Source organism: Moschus berezovskii, chromosome 19, assembly GCF_049115385.1.
Source record: "Moschus berezovskii isolate FMDL1 chromosome 19, NW_MosBer_1.0, whole genome shotgun sequence".
Classification (NCBI taxonomy): domain Eukaryota; kingdom Metazoa; phylum Chordata; class Mammalia; order Artiodactyla; family Moschidae; genus Moschus; species Moschus berezovskii.
Genome location: NC_142478.1, coordinates 22,602,518 through 22,619,624, shown reverse-complemented (window position 1 = coordinate 22,619,624; position 17,107 = coordinate 22,602,518). Strand labels below are relative to the sequence as shown.

Genomic DNA, 17,107 nt, shown 5'->3' with positions numbered 1-17,107 from the left:
TCTAAAATGAACCCTCTTCTCATTTAATTTAGCCTCACTTGCTCTTTTATTGGTATGGCGAATAAATGACCCCATTTTTTTCATTAAAAAAGACAATTCTGTATTTTTTAGGAGAGTTATATGTGACTATGCTGACTCATTCTTTTTCTCTAAGTAGTTTGTTTAGTCCATGTCTTTAGGCTTGGGCAGTAAAGAGATTAAGGTGCTATATGATAGAATTCTCTGCCATGTTTTTTTCACCATGTCTGACTCTAGCAGTGGTTCAAATCCAGCACACAACTACCTTTTCTAAGATACATATAGCTGATTCACTTCAATGTACAGAAGAAACTAAAACAACATTGTAAAGCTCCAATGTTGTAAATTGTACTCCAATTAAAAAAAAAATCATATAAAAGAATGAAATGTGACTTCTTCAGCTGTAATTCTCTTCAAACTGTATATACGTCACAAAAAGAAAATCCACTGAACATGCCATCAGGGTCATCCTCCCCAAACAATGCTTCATTAGTACACCGAAAATATTCAACATACCCCCACCCACACCATCCCAGAGGGCTCCTAGATCAGGTCCTACATTTTTGTAATGGAGGATAAAGCTCACCTCACGACAGCACCCACATCTTAACTACCACTATGTCTTCTTATTCATCTTCACAATCCTTCACTTTAGCTAAAGGAGTCCACACAATATTCCCTAAAACCACCAAACAGCTCCATGGTTTTGTGCATGCCCATGAACCACTTCCCTGGTGGCTCAGATGATAAAGCGTCTGCCTACAACACGGGAGACCTGGATTCAATCCCTGGGTTGGGAAGGTCACCTGAAGGAAGAAATGGCAGCCCACTCCAGTATTCTTGCCTGGAAGATCCCATGGACGGAGGAACTTGGTAGGCTACAGTCTATGGGGTCGCAAAGAGTCGGACATGACTGAGTGACTTCACTTCACTTATCCCCTATCAGAGATACCGTCACTTCCCTGTTCTAGCCTTCCAGGTTCTGCCCTTCTCCAAACTTCCTTTTTCAGAGCCAAATTACATCCTTAGTCAGGCATTACACCATCACCCTGCACACCCATGGGCCACATCTGTTTTGCCTCCAAGGAGAATAGCTGGTATTTGAGAACTCTGATGGATGGACCTTTGTCTTACCAAGCAAAATAAGACAGAAAGAGAAAAATACCATGATATCACTTATGTACGGAATCCAAAATATGACACAAATGAATCTCCCTATGGAGCAGACTCACAGACATAAGAAACAGATATGTGCTTGTCAAGGGGGATGGGGGAGAAGAGGGGTGAATTAAGAGTTTGGGACTAGTAGATGCAAACTATTATATATAGAATGGATAAACAACAAGGTCCTACTGTATAGCACAGGGAACTATATACAATTTTCTGTAATAAACCATAATGAAAAGGATATTAAAAAAGAATTATATATATATATATGTATACTTATGTAACTGAATCACTTTTGCTGTATATCAGAAACTAACACTACATTGTAAATCAACTATACACGAATTTAAAAAAAAAGAAAAGAAAAGCTCTGGAGACAGAGAAATAGTCCATTATTATATCAAACATGGATTATAATCCTAGTCTTCTCATGTACTAATTACATGGCCATGAGAAGTTAATTCACTTCTATATGTGCTTTTTCAATTAAGAATGGAAATAAGACACATTATATTGTTAAAATAGTGAAGTGTTACTCTGAAGTAATCCATCTATTACTTAGATAACAAGTATAATATTTTCAAAAATGCATTTTTAAATTAGGTGAACATTCACACACACACAAACACCTTTTAGGGCTAAACTAGCACTTGTGTTCTCCAATTTTGTGTTAATTCCATAGTTTGCTTTCCGGAAATAAAAATTTCAGTACATGATACCAGCCACTCAGATCAAGAACCTGTTCGTCAGATTTCATAAAGGAGTTTCTTGGGAAGAGAGAGAACCTAAAAATAGGTGACTGCACTGGAAATACAAATAGTCCATCCATTATAGCAGCACCATTAGCCAATGGAGTGATGAGGACAGCATGGGTGTGGGTATGCAAATATTTGGTTCAGACGGAAAAAATAACCTGCCAAGAAACTCATTCTGATTAAGATGCAAGAGCTTATTACCACCTGAGGGAGGTTAGAAACTATTAAATAAAAAGCATTTCTCATCATCTTCTGAACCCTTTAACTACTAATAATTGGGCACTTTGCTGATGGTGCAGAACAACTTTTCAAGCTGATTAATAGGTCATGTGTGTTGAAAAAGCACCTTTGTTCATAAAACAATTATGCTAATCCTCTAATTTTTTCCAAAGATTATGAAATATTCTAATCTTTGAAGAACATAGGTTTGAGTTGCAGATGGTGTTTGTATATTACTTGTCAGGCTCTTTAACATTTTTGATTTTCACATATTTTACAACCCCATGGGAACCGCAATATAGGGATTAATACCCTCTATTTAAAGGGGGGTTAATAAAAATTCAGAAGCAATTTAGAGGTCTGCCCAAGGTGAAACATCTCATTAAGATGAGACAGCACTAGAATTTTTATTCCCTGAGCAAGTGCTATTTTCAAAGATTCAGTAAGTAAATATTTTTATAGTTCATAAAACTGAAGGAAATGTTGCTTAACTGGAAAGTCTCAACTTTACTGGGTTCATCTTAGATGTTTACATTATTGGAATACAATTTTAGCTTACACCTATACAAATTCAAAAGTTGCTTGTTTTCCTGAGTAGATCGATAAGCTGAGTCAATGTTTGAGTATGACTAAAACAAAATTGTCAAAATTATTTCAGTGCATGGCAAACACACAGCTAGTGGCCTAGATACATCTTGTTTCTTCCCGTGAGAAACAATATGGGACATCAATCTATTTTTGTGAGAATCTTAAACATTGTTTAATGAATGAATGAATACCAAGCAGCAGTTCAAGAACTAGATATTAGTGTTCTAAGAAGTTTTTACCTAGTATAATCCAGAATGTAAAATTTAGTAATGAGCCACCTTTTGAGTATAATCATCGATTTTCAAATCCAGGCATAGAGAAGGGTAGCTTATTTGCATAAAGCAGAATACTGATGAAGGGAGCTCCTACAATGTTGAACTCAAAAGCAGGAGACAACCTAGTGACCAACATTACTTCTAATTGCAGAAGGTATTTCCTTTCAGATAAAGTGAAAATGAAAGTGAAGTCGCTCAGTCATGTCTGACTCCTTGCAACCCCATGGACTGTAGCCTACCAGGCTCCTCTGTCCATGGAATTTTCCAGGCAAGAGTACTAGAGTGGGTTGCCACTTCCTTCTCCAGGGGAATCTTCCCGACCCAGGGATCAAACCCAGGTCTCCAGCATTGCAGACAGACGCTTTATCATCTGAGCCACCAGGGAGGATTCTAACTCTTCAACATCTATTGTTTGAGGAATTAATGACATTTGAAAGTGTTAGTGACTCAGTCATGTCCAACTCTGTGACCCCATGGACAGGTGCCCACCAGGTTCCTCTGTCCATAGAATTCTTCAGGCAAGAATATTGGAGTGGGTTGTCATTTCCTACTTTAGGGGGCATTTCTGATCTGGGGATCAAACCTGGGTCTCCCTGCATTGCTGGTAAATTCTTTACTGTCTTGAGCCACCAGGGAAGCCCCTAAAGGACAGTTTTGTTGTACCTAATAAAGTCAAGACATTTGATTCACCCTACTTATGCCAGCCAGTCAACAATTTATCAAAGTTTGAAACACTTATAGAAATTAGCATGTTGATAATCAACAGATGCAGTAAAAAATACTGGTAGCCCAGTTCAAAGAGGCTACAGTAAGTTTCCCAGTGTTTCTTATATGAATTATATCTGTTTAAAGATATGGAGGAGATTCATATTTGGTAAAGCGTTAGATTACACAACATTCAAAGTCCCCCTCTAGTTCTGAAATTCTTTGATTCCATTCATCATACCACTTGTGGTCTCTTGTTTTACATATAATTAATGGGAACAGAAACATGGGGTAGAACCACCACTATTCCTAAAACATGAGTTTATGAATTTAGACTCAAAATATAAACTTAAAAAAAGTTAAAATTCAAATTTAGAGACAACTAAAATGAAAGGACATAAAACAGTCAAAAGCATTCACCTTCAGATTTTTGCCTCATAATAGGATTAGAATCCTAAAAATTAGGGGAAAAAAATTCTAAATATCTTCCACAAAGCACATGAAGGATTAATATCTGTCTTCTTTGATTACTGCTTGCTAAAATATTATAATATAACCCTGTAATTTCTGCACCACTTATTTGACACTTCAGCCTTACATGAACAAACTGTGTTTGAGCCAAATGTATTTTTTATGCATATGTGAAGCTGAGAAATGCAAAAATTGTGATCTCAGGGAACATCAACCTCATGTTCCATTAGAGAGAAATTTTTAGACAGCACAAAGGGAAGGAAGAGTAACTTGGTGACCTTGTTCTCTGAACACAGAATCATCTCTTCTCTGTGTCATTTGTACAACTCCTGATCTTTTGTCTTCCTCAGTGGCTCAACCAGCATAATTATCCTCCTACTCTGAAAATAGTTAAAAATACATCTGCCAAACTTACATATATATATTTCCAGAAAAAATACATAAAGTAGAATGATTTCAATTTAGGTTTCAATTATTTCAACAACTGAAGAGAAACACTGTCACATATTAAAATAATCCTAGCAATGTGCCTTATTGCCATTAATAAAGAGATGCCTCATTTTGCCAAAGAAATATTTGTAAACTTGGGTATAAATTCAATTTTACAAATTAGTTTCATTAGGAGACATCATATCTAAGAAGCTCATGTGGCAAAGACTTTTACAAATTAATTTTGCTTAATAATCCGTATTTTTCTAGATACATTTACCTACGGTGAGATAATTTTCTGTGAAAATTAGTTTACATACCTTAAGAGCATATAACATAACATTTGAGTATTTATAAAAAGCACCTTGGGAATACTCTAAGAATGAAAATAACATTACTTTTTAATGTTAAAAAGATCACAAAACAATATTACTACAATCTGTCCCTGGTGGCTCAGAGGTTAAAGCGTCTGCCTCCAATGCGGGAAACCCGGGTTCGATCCCTGGGTCGGGAAGATCCCCTGGAGAAGGAAACGGTAACCCACTCCAGTATTCTTGCCTGGAGAATCCCAGGGATGGAGAAGCCTGCTAGGCTACAGTCCACAGGGTCGCAAAGAGTCGGACACGACTGAGCGACAGAACGGAACGGAACGTACATATATACATTATATGCTATTTTCTAGCAACTGTTACATTAGAAAGCTAGAAAGCATTTAAGAAGACTTGCCTTTCATAGAAAATTACATCCTTTAAATGCCAAAATGCAAGATAAAAGATTTCAAGTGAACTTTTCATGTTTTGTCATGCAATTTTGCTTCAGCATATTTGGACAATTTTTAAATTGCTTTGTTTTTCTATGATTTTAATATATTAATATTTCATATATCCTATAAGCAATAGGCGTATAAAATCATAAAATATTAACAAACGCCTTTACTCTGGCTAACTACAAATCAATAAGGATAAAAACATACATACTCAGAATTGAAGACTGCATCATTTGAACTGAATGTAAATAACATGGTTATGGACCATTTATGAACCACTCTGATCAATCCCAGGACCTTAAAGGTTTTTGGGCATTTTTCCCAAACCAAATTTCTCCTCTTCTAAATTATCATTGGTATAAGGTGTGATGACTTTCAGGCATCAATTAATACAAATTGAAAGCAGGCAAAGTATTAATTAAACTTGACACTCTGATTATTTAAACTTTCTATTAAAACTGATTAATCACAGCATGTTGATAGCCTGCTCTTCAATAATGACAGATGATATCAAGGTTTACCAACTTCCTCCAAGTCTACTATTTCCAATTCTTCAGAACAGAAGGAATAAATGAAGTGAGAAGAACACTGGAACAAGTCTAATAGACAGACTGACTAATCTCAGACCCCCAAGGTCAAACTAAAGCAATCCATTTCTTGGCTCTCATCAACAGAAGACATGATTTATCCATGTGAAAGCAGGATTACAAACATTATACATCTCAATGATATGTTCTTCACCCCATGTAACTTTTTGAACAATGATAGATTGCACAGTTGCCAGAAAAGTAATGTCACGAAGGAAAAACTCATTATATTTTCAAATAAAAACATTTTGATTTTTAAGAACAACTATACAAGTGACTGAACTGATACACATTAACAATTATTACTATTGCACACTTGATCATTTTAAAATTCAGATATTCCTTGGGACTATATATCACCTTCGTGGTCCAAACTGGACATTTTTGCTCCTCAAAATATGATCCTTACTCTAATATTTGTTGTTTGTGAAGCCAGTTACCATGCTATAAATAACTATTAAATGAAATAATTTTATATTACTATGAAATTTTAATGATAATCACTGTGTTTTCACATAAAAATATTTAATAACTCCTAAATGATAACTCCTTCCATAGATCCATAGATTTTTTTTTTTAATCACCTGATGAAATTTATTTCAGACTGTGTCAACTGGCTACCTTCCTGTGGTACCTACCCACACCCAATCCAACTGGTTCCCTTGGCAACCAAGTTTACCACCGAGGTGCTTAATGCCATCTTGATATGACCCCAAACAAAAACAATCAAAGCAACAGCATTAATATAAAGATATATTCCATAAAAGAGTTTGGCAGTCAAAGAAAAGCCTCACACTTCCTAAAAACACAAGCATTCTTCTTCCCTTAGTCTACAGAGAAAATTGTAAAAAACAACAAAACCAACGTCATCAACATAAATCATAAGAAACACCATGGGAATATTTTTTAACACTACAAATATAATCATATAACAGGAATTTTGCCCCAAATTTTTGCCCTTTATAAGCTTTAAAGAATAGATGAGACTTAAGAAAGAAGTCATGAGCTATTTGGATTCCATTATTAAGATTCAATTAATTTCCCAGTTCATCTCTCATTTGCTACATTAAGAAACTGTTCTATAAGTCATAGTCATAATAGCAGTTCAGAAGTTATTCCATAGAGCAATGTTAGTTAATTTGAAAGATTTCCACTGAAATTAAATTATATGTGAAGGGTAACATTGCGATCATGAAAACTTATTCTACATTCTATATATTTTAAATCGCATCACTATTTTCACTGATCTAAATTAATGATCTCTTTTACTATCAGGTCACAATTTTAGGGAAATTATATCGACTAGGTGGAAGAGGACAGTAAAAAGTATTGTATCTCCAGCTGATGATTCATTTCACCAGCTGCCAGAATGCTGCCCATTATAGCACACCTGGACACATGCACCCATGACTGATTGGGAAGCATATTTATCTTGGCACGTCACAAAGGAGATGGAATAATAATTATTCTCCCTTGTAACTAAAGGTATTTGGGAGCTGTGTCTCCCTACAAAATAATACAAATTACACAGCTGGACGAGGTCCGCATAATTCTACCATCTGTTCTCTATATTCAACCATCAATATTTCCCAAAGCAGTCTGTTTTTTTTTTTTAAAAAATAAGAGTTTTAAAAGACTTGGACTAACTGTCAACATTTCAGAGGATTATTATTTTTAAAATTAATACATTGAATATTGGTTGATAAGTACATATTACAAATTAATACTTTCCATTAGGTACTTTCCATAGTACTTTTTATTAAGGGGATTCTGCAGACTTCTCATATTCTGATTCTGAGAAAATAAATGTGTTGTCTGAGTTTTACAAAGAATCCTCCATGCAAAAATGGAATATCTGAGTACCTAACATAAAAGAACAGAAAGAAATCAGAGGTTTCTTTCTTCAGCTGAAGCCTTGGCAGTTACTCACCATCTTAAGTTAAAAATCTAGGGATGTGCACTCTCTCCTGAAAAGTTCCTTTGTTTAAGAGCTTAAAATATAATTTTAAATGAAAAATATTCTAGGAAGAGTTAATGAAATTTGCAGAATCATGATTTGCAATAAAAGACAATATTTCATCCAATGTAACCAGTGATAACAACCTTAGTCTTATACAACAAGTTTCAACATGGTATGAAATAATTTTTCTGTATTTCTTTCAAACACACCAGAGAAAAAGAATTGCTTAGGATATTGAAAACTAGAAAACATTCTTACGGGAGTAACATTTTATCTTGTTCCAAAAGCAAGAGTATAAAAATATTAGCAATAACCAACTGTGTAAAGATTAAAAATAAGTCACTAATCTACATACTTTATACATATCAACTCATTACCATAATCCAATAAGGCACATGCTATTATTATGATTACTTTTTGAGATGAGGAAATCTCTTTGCAACAACAATAATGATGATGAAAAATCACTGAACCAATACATCAAAGTTCTTTAGTATTTGTATATATAATGATCGTGGACATTATCTATGCGTGAAACTAAGGCTCTTTAAGAAAAAGAAAAGGGGAGAAAGAGAATCCTTGACTGGCATCTCTCTCTGACAGAATACATCAAAAACTCAGATCAAGCTAACAATGGCATAAATAGTCTTGAATAAGCTTAATATGCACAATAGTATTATTGTACACACTGAAAACAAAACCTACGATTAAATTATTAAATAACATTAAAAAAGAATATGAATTATATCCATGCCACTGAGGTACCATGTCATAAATGTTATATTACGGGTTCACATCCAAACCTACAGTTTGCCCTTATTTTGAGAAGAAATTATCTCTGATAATGGATTTTAGCAATAAGTCTCTTGAAATGTTTTTAGATTAAAAAAGAGACAGCCATAAACCATTGCTATCTCTTTAACACAAAGCAAATTCAATAAATACTTTACATGAAACCTAGTAAGAGAATTCTTTTCTCCACATTGCCACTTACACACTAATTATTTAAAAAACAACAACAGAGCAACCTATTTATCTCTGTAATCAATAGATTTAGAGTTAAAATGTAGTTTATCATTTCAGAGTAATGCTAGAAATAACTAGTTTCTGGTAAATGTATGTTTTCTACCATAGTTCTAAAGATAAAAAGATTGCTATAAATTTATATTTCTCAATAAAAGAATCTTTTCGCATGTTTAAATTTGCATAAAGTTTACATCAGATAGTATGAAATACCATTTTAACCTCAATTGCTGGGTCGGGAAGATCCCCTGGAGAAGGGCATGGCAACCCACTCCAGTATTCTTGCCTGGAGAGTCCCATGGACAGAGAAGCCTGTCAGGCTACAGTCCATAGGGTTACAGAGTCAGACATAACTGACTTAGCATGCACACACGCTGGTTTATGTGTCCAAAATACTGACAACGCTGGTACTTGGCCAGATTTAATCAGCTTCTAATATACTTGCCGCCAGAACTTTAGTCTACCTTCAATTGAATTGTCAACCCTTAGGCATGTTCTCTGAAGTCCAGGTTACTTCATACCGACTCACCTTTGTACTTGTTCCCCTTTCTTCAAAGTCTGTCCCTTCTTCTACCTTTATCTTCCTTTCTCTCTCTCCTTTATTACCTAAGGAACACCTGGGGCTTCTCTGGTGGCTCAGTGGTAAAGAATATGCCTGCCAATGCAGGAGACATGAGTTCAATCCCCAGGTCTGGAAGATCCCCTGGAGAAGGAAATGGCAACCCATTCCAGTATTTTTGCCTGGAGAATTCCATGGACAGAGAAGCCTGGCGGGCTACAGTCCATGAGGTCACAAAGGAGTTGGACACAACTTAACAACTAAACAACAACAAGGATCAGCTACTCATCACTTGAGTCTCTGTATAAGCAACATCTCTCTAGATAATATTTCCTCCTTTCATCTCTGTCAGACTGAGAAAATCATCTACTGTGGTACCAATCACACCATGTTACAGTTATTTAATTACATATTTGACTCAATGACTAGACAATAAAATCTTGAATGCAAGTCTTATTCATCATGTAAGATGATGCACAATAGTTGGAACATGGTAGATATTTAATAAAAGTCAGATGAATTAAATAGTTTCAAAATTCTGTCTTTATCTTACCCTGTACAACTTAAATTGTCCTTCTCTTGACTTTCTGGCCATAGATTATGTAATTTTCCTGTATAAAGTCCATTTTTTATACAAATCATAAAAATTCATTTTTCAAAGTTCTAGATTAAAAATAATTCATTTTGGAACCTATATAAACCATCATGACACCTAATTATAAAAGGATGATTTTTATCAACAACAAAAGTAAAAGCAGTCATCCAGCTCCTCAAATTTACGAGTTCCTATGATATTCTACAGCTATTTACAGGCTTTCATAACTACTTGTTCATTAATTACATCATTCTCCTTAATTGGATAGTTATGAAAAAAATTCACATGAATACTAGAAATACTCAATTTTTGGAGTTCACAAATTATGGAACATTTGTGAGCAGCCAGGAGTCCATTTTAAGTTGTATGTATATTTTTAAGAAATGAATTACCTAAAATATAAATCTATTCTTTTGTACTTTCAGGTAATCGGACAGTTTAAATACTGGATGTAGAATATACAATAAAGTTATTTACATCTAACTTATAATAAAATCAAGTATATTTTACTGCCCAAGACACTGATCATGATGGTGAGAAAGCTAATTAGCCCCCGCTGAATTCCTTCTTTAGGTCTACTTTTTAACCATATAACCTTATATTTTATTCCTTATAAATATTTCACAGTAAATATAACTACTTACTTTTCAGGATTTTCTACTTCTTCAGTAACAAAGTTGAGATAAAACCTAAGAAGACATACATAAATTACAAACCATTAATAAACTTTATGATCACTATCCAAAGTTTCACATTTTAAATATTTACAATCAAACTCAGAATTATAAAAACCTTATAAACAAATAACCTAAGATGAAATTCTCCAACACTAAAAGTTCCCGCATTTTATTTTTCTATTAAACAGTATTTATGGAGTTCTTTTCTATTTCTTAATTTTTTAATGGAGGTATAACATGAACAGCAAACTGATTAGTAAACAGTGAACAAATCTTAATGTATTAACATGTAAACATTATGTAAACAGTAAAAATGTAAATATGTATAATGTAAAAACAGCAAACAAATCTCAGTGTATAATGATAAATTTTTATTTACTTATACACCTACACAACCAAAACAAAGATCCAAACATAAAACATTTCTAGCACCCTAGAAGGTTCCCTCAGGGCCCTTTGCAATCATCACTTTCACCGTCCTATAAAGGCAACCACTATTCTGATTTCTATCACTATAGACGAGTTTTGCTCATCTCAATAGACTAATAATATCTGCTTGTATAACTATTATACAATATTTATTCCTTTGTGTCTGTTTTTTTGCTGGACTTTATATCTGTTGACTCTCATCCATGTTATTGTGTTTAGCAGCATTTCATCATTCTTTATTGTTGCTTTTCATTGTATGAATGTAACACCAATATAGCCTACCACCGATGGGTATTTGAATTATTTCCAATTTATAGCTATTATGAATATGGATACCATAAATATGCTTGTGCATGTCCTTTTGGGGACCATGCAATCATTTCTCTTGGGCATATACTCAGAATGTAATCACTGGATCATAGGGTAGATACATGTTTATTATTTAAAAAAATTTTTTTTTTTTTACCATTTTTGGATTCCTAATTGCATTCCAGCAATATATGAGATTATTGTGTGTTAGTCACTGGGGAAATAAAAGTAGGAAATCTATAATCCCTCTCCTTAAAAAGCCCATTGTTCATAGAATGGTCCATTGTGGATATAACACGGGAGGCAATGCTAGAGCATGTCCAGGTTACCAGGAGCCAGGGGTGAGGTCAAAACCAGACTGGCAGGTCATAGAAAGTTTTAGAGAGGAGGCATCACCCAAGTCAAGACTTCAAAAACGCTTAACTATTAGCCCTGGTGAAATGGCATAAGGACATCCCAGGTGGAGTATAGCACACACACATGTGGGTGTGGTAAAGTTCTGTGTGCACAGGGCTGTGAGCTACAGCTTAACGTTCTGCAGTACAAAGGGTGCCCAGGGAGTGAGAATAGAGTGTAAGGACAAGATGGCCTCTGGCTTCTGGGAATCTAGATTTCAGTAGGGATGACAGGTCAATAAAAACTTGTAGGAAAATAGAAGTATGATAACATTTCTCAGTTTTAGGGAATTGACTTACTAGATATGAACACTGAGGCAAACAGGAAATAAAAAATGGGATAAAAGATAATAAATTCTCAATTTGCACTTCTTCCTTTCAATTCAGTTTTCCAATATGCATCCCATCCAAATAATCTCAAGTCATGAGGCAACTACAAGAACAACATGAGGGAAATATGCCTTACGCATAATAGTAACTATGAAGTTGCCAATTTTTTTGTATATTTAGGCAGCTAATTTTAGGTCCATTGTTAGTCAATACACTATAAACTGATACTAAGACCTGAACACTTTTGTCATCTCTTACATGACAAGAAGCATTCTAGACACATTATAGTTCACTTTTTAGTCCCATAGGGTTGCAAATATTACCTTAAACTTATAGCCCAAGAAGAATTCAGATTCCTTTCCCTCACTTTATAACTCTCATTATCCCACCCAGGAATGTTGGCTGCCTCGCATCCTTGAGCTCTTTTTCCAGTCTAAAAGGACTGCTGGAGACCCTTTTAAAGCCCTTAAAGTTCTCTTTCAAGGTTCCAAGATGCAGCAGACCCCTCAGATATGCACACATAGATCACCAAATCATGAAGATGGGAAACCTAAGGGATTATAATGAATAGAGCTAGACACATAAGGACAAAGACTTTCATTTCTTCATTGCAGAGGCTTAGAAAATGTCCACAAAGTGAAAAAGTCATATTTTCATTGTACTCTTCTGTGTTCTTATTATTCCTTAGAAGATAAAATAGCCATTACATAGGTCCACAGAAGCATGGGTCAATAGGGATAAATTCTCTGTATAATCTAAAACCAAGTGACTAGAATATTAGTCCATCAGCCTTTAACATACTTAAAGTATCTCATAAAACAAAGATGAGAAAAGCTTTCTTATTCCATCTTTATTCACAAGCAGGCAATTGATGCTCATAGTTGTAAAAAACCAAGACAACAGGCCCAAAATGGAGTCATTTATGCTTAAGCCTTGTATCACCAAACCAAAACATAATTCAGTTAAAGCTTCAGATCTCCCAGAAATGGAATACAATACCAGTCAGTTAGGAACTGCATTATTTAAGTATTCTGCCTGGTAGACTCTTGCTACCCCCTAAATGAAAATAACTCTGTAATAACCAATCTGTTTTTTAGCTTAGTATAACTTTTTTGTTCCCACCCTTTCAGCCGATAAAAAGCTTTCTCTTTTGTACAGCTCCCTGGAGTTCCTTTCTATCTGCTAGATAGGATGCTGTCAATTCATATCGATTTTTTCTCAAACTCTTAAAAATTTTAATATGACTCAGTTTATCTTTTAATAAAGTTAAGGTGTCTGATATTTTAAGGACTATATGCGAAGCAAAAACATTTGAATATCTGAGAAAGCAGTAGCAACAAAGGTGATCTAAAAGGTTAGCAGCCAAGGATATTTTTTAATGACTAGAAAGTAATTTTCTAAAAATAGAGGTTGTAGTTATACCAGGAAGGCAAGCAACAATCAATACTTATATGTGGAATATGCACTCTGAGGGATTTGATGCGTTTGTTATAAGCCCAAGGCAATGGGAAGTACAAGAAGAAAATGAACAAAACAAAAAACCAAGGGGGAAAGGAAAAAAAAAAAAAAGTGACACAAAAACCACACACACACACACACACACACAGAAATATTTCCAGGCTTCTCGCTTCAAAAATAGCCAGTTCCTTCTAAACAGTTGTTTTAGAAACTGATCTTTTTCCAACAATGTTAAGGAAAGAAAGGAAATATTTATGAAAACAAGAACCCAATTTCAAATATTTTCCATAGAGAAAAGGAAAGGACTTGGGACATGGTAGCAGGGTTGGAAGGAGAAAGCTTCTTATTTTGGTCCAAACATTCACATCCTGTGGGAAATATACCTTTATGCTCTCCTAGTCTCCAGTCATGCATCCATAGCGTTCCCTATACATCTACTCAAGTTCTCTAGAGAATGTTCACAAGATCTATTGTTCCAGCTTTTCCATGATTGCGTATAAAAGGCACTGCAAAGCTGGCAATGCATTCCAATACCCAACTATGAATTATTTTAAAAAGAAGCTTATTCTTTAGATTAGATTTGACACAATGCTACAAAATAATCCCAGAAGATGCTTTAGAAGACTAAATCCACTGAGGATATGATTTAAAACTTTTTTTAAAAAAAGACAATAAAAATCTATTTCCTATTACACAGTTCAAAAAAAAAAAAAAACCCCACCAAGCAATATTTAGCTTTGGATCAGGATATGGGACTGAAATTGGTTGAGTTCCCCTGGGCCACAGGGAGACTGACATATTTCTCTGAATGCAGACGTTGGCAATAATATTAAAGTTGTTCTGACCCAACTCTGTGACCTGGCTGGGTTAATGATTTCTTTCCCCCAATCATGTTTTTGTGAAGGAGTTTTCATCATTCTAAAAAGGTCCAGCACTCCTCATAAACCAACAGCCTGCTCTATTCACATCCAAGGTCTGGCCGTGCCTTTTTCCTATTCAATGGGTAGGTGGTGACTTGCTAACCGAACAAGGCCTCCCAGACAACAAGGGTCTTGCTGCTTTTACTTACACCGTGGGTGGTTAAGTTCTGACGACAATGACTGCTTCTGTCTCCTTATTTGCAATGCCCCCTACACTTTCATTTTTGCATCAAACATTGTCAGGGCAGGAGCACAGGGAGTGGAGGCTCATTTATGGTGCCCCACTTATAATTTCACAAAACAGTCTTTTAATTCCATCATGAAAGACAAAGAAAGGTCAGAGAGGCAGGATCATATTTGGAAACTGACTACATAACCCCTGCTTTGGGCACTCTATTAGTTTCCATCTTGTTCCATTTATATCCAGATATTAACATTTTCCTCTGGAATTCCAAACCAGCAGACTATTTCTTCTAAACACAGCTCCCTTTTTCTAAGATGGATGGCCACATATTAACAAGCACGTTATTTCTACCTACCTGCAAAGCAGCATTCAGGTAGCTGAACAGCTGTTGGAGACATATAGTTACTTATCTGCCCCATACATAAATCACTTGTATCAGATAACATTCATTTAAAATCCTGGCCTTAATGTCTTATGACTGAATCCTCTAGAATATAAGAAAACCAAGTTTCCTGTTCTTTAAAATATGACATGGACATGAGGATTCTATGAGGAAAAGTATAATATAAACAAGGGTTCATGTAAACCCCATTTGCCCTGTAAACAGAGTGTTGAAATAAATTTCTATGTCTAAGATGGAGCCACTAATCTCCAAGACTAAAATCCAAGTCAATCTTGGGTTCTATACTTATTTACCTGTTTTACATTCATTTTCCACTTTTCTCTTCTTTGTTCCTTACTCTTCATCCCATAAAAGCTTCCTGTCTTCCACCTCATTTTTAAGTTCTCTGGACTCTTGTTTATATCACCAAAACTGTCTTTTTAAAATGTTTCTAAGGAGAGTAACATCTTGGGTTTAGCATCAAAAAAACTAAAGATTAAGATAATAAGATAATTCAAAATGAAAAGACTCTTTATACTTGGAGAACGCTATCAGCCCTCAAAAGATTATAGAAGTGAAGATTTGCTCTCCATAAAGCAGGTGGCTTGAGTATTCAGCCCTTGTAGTAGGGGAGTGAGTTGGGTAGAATATTTTAAGATTCCGTGGCAACAGATGCATGGCACTCACAGGCAAAAGAAACTTCATTCAATAGAATTAATCAAAACTCTCTCATGAGGATCTCCACATTCCACATTCCTGACTGAATACTACCAAGCCCCCAACACTTGGCTCTAACTGAAAGCTTTTGTCACCTCCCCAACTTGCTCTGGCCCCTCCTGATGACCCTCCCAGGGCTTGGCCGCTGCCCCAGGGCGCTGGAGCTCTGATCAGGCTGAATTGCCATAGAATAGATGATTCCATTGCTAACCCTGGGAGCACAACTCCTTTTTTAATTTTTTTTTCTTGCTCAGCACCACACTGTGCTTTGGACAAATATAAAAAGACTTCAAAAATACTAAGACTAACACACATACACAATGGCTATCAAAATATTCCAAAAGTACACAAATATTTTATGTTAGACTCTTCAGAGCTACAATTTTCTAAGAACTTCAAACATTATGCTTCAGATGCCATGCTAAAATTTTTAGTTCCTTTACTCTCCTAACCTCCTCTAGTGCTCTGAATTTCCATAATTCAGTGAGATTAAAAGGGTAAAAATTTCATTTATTGAAAAATATATTTTTATATTCCATGTATTAGAGAGTAAGATCCTAAAAAGAAACAAAAAGAAATTGTGTTTGTATTTGAGATGCATTTACATAATTTTAAGCTAGTATAGTTTGTTGCTTTTTTAGGCTCATAGAACATCCTAACTGCAACTGTACAATTAGCTCCATAAATTTCTTTTAAAAGAAATATTGCTACTAATTACTTCAAAACTGAAATTTAATTTTACTACAATCATTTTGATGTTTAAGTAATGGAATTTCTAGTGACATTTCTTGCAATAATCACCTCAACTGAATCTTACCAGATCAATAAAATTTAATTAGAAAAAATTCCCACTCATAACCATGGTTATTGTTATTCATTTCTTAAACACGACAAGACATAAATACAAAGCTTTAATGCTTCAACCAGCATGTCATCACATTTTAACATGGATCCACAGAAGTGTACCTGTGGCACTGTGGTTTTATTCATCTTTTCTGCATTTTTTTGTTTTCAAATGTTGAGGAAATTTTAAGGAATTTATATAGCCCTTTAAAATGTAGCAGATTATCTACTACATCTGATTTCGCTATCCTATTTACTCCTTCTTGCCTTTACAGTACCATTTTACCTCCTGGGAACATGTTACTTATTTCTATATCTGAATTTTCTTTCTGATAGGAAGGTGGAA

At 34.9% G+C, this 17,107-nt stretch overlaps 1 protein-coding gene across 1 annotated transcript in view; it reads right to left on the bottom strand.

The window, feature by feature from the left end:
- The window catches only part of SLC7A11 (solute carrier family 7 member 11), a 94,859-nt gene that overhangs the window by 54,965 nt on the left and 22,787 nt on the right, over positions 1-17,107 (bottom strand). The window contains exon 6 of the mRNA XM_055405300.2: positions 10,762-10,806. Coding sequence (XP_055261275.2) covers positions 10,762-10,806 — 45 coding nt within the window. The remainder of the gene's footprint in view (positions 1-10,761; positions 10,807-17,107) is intronic.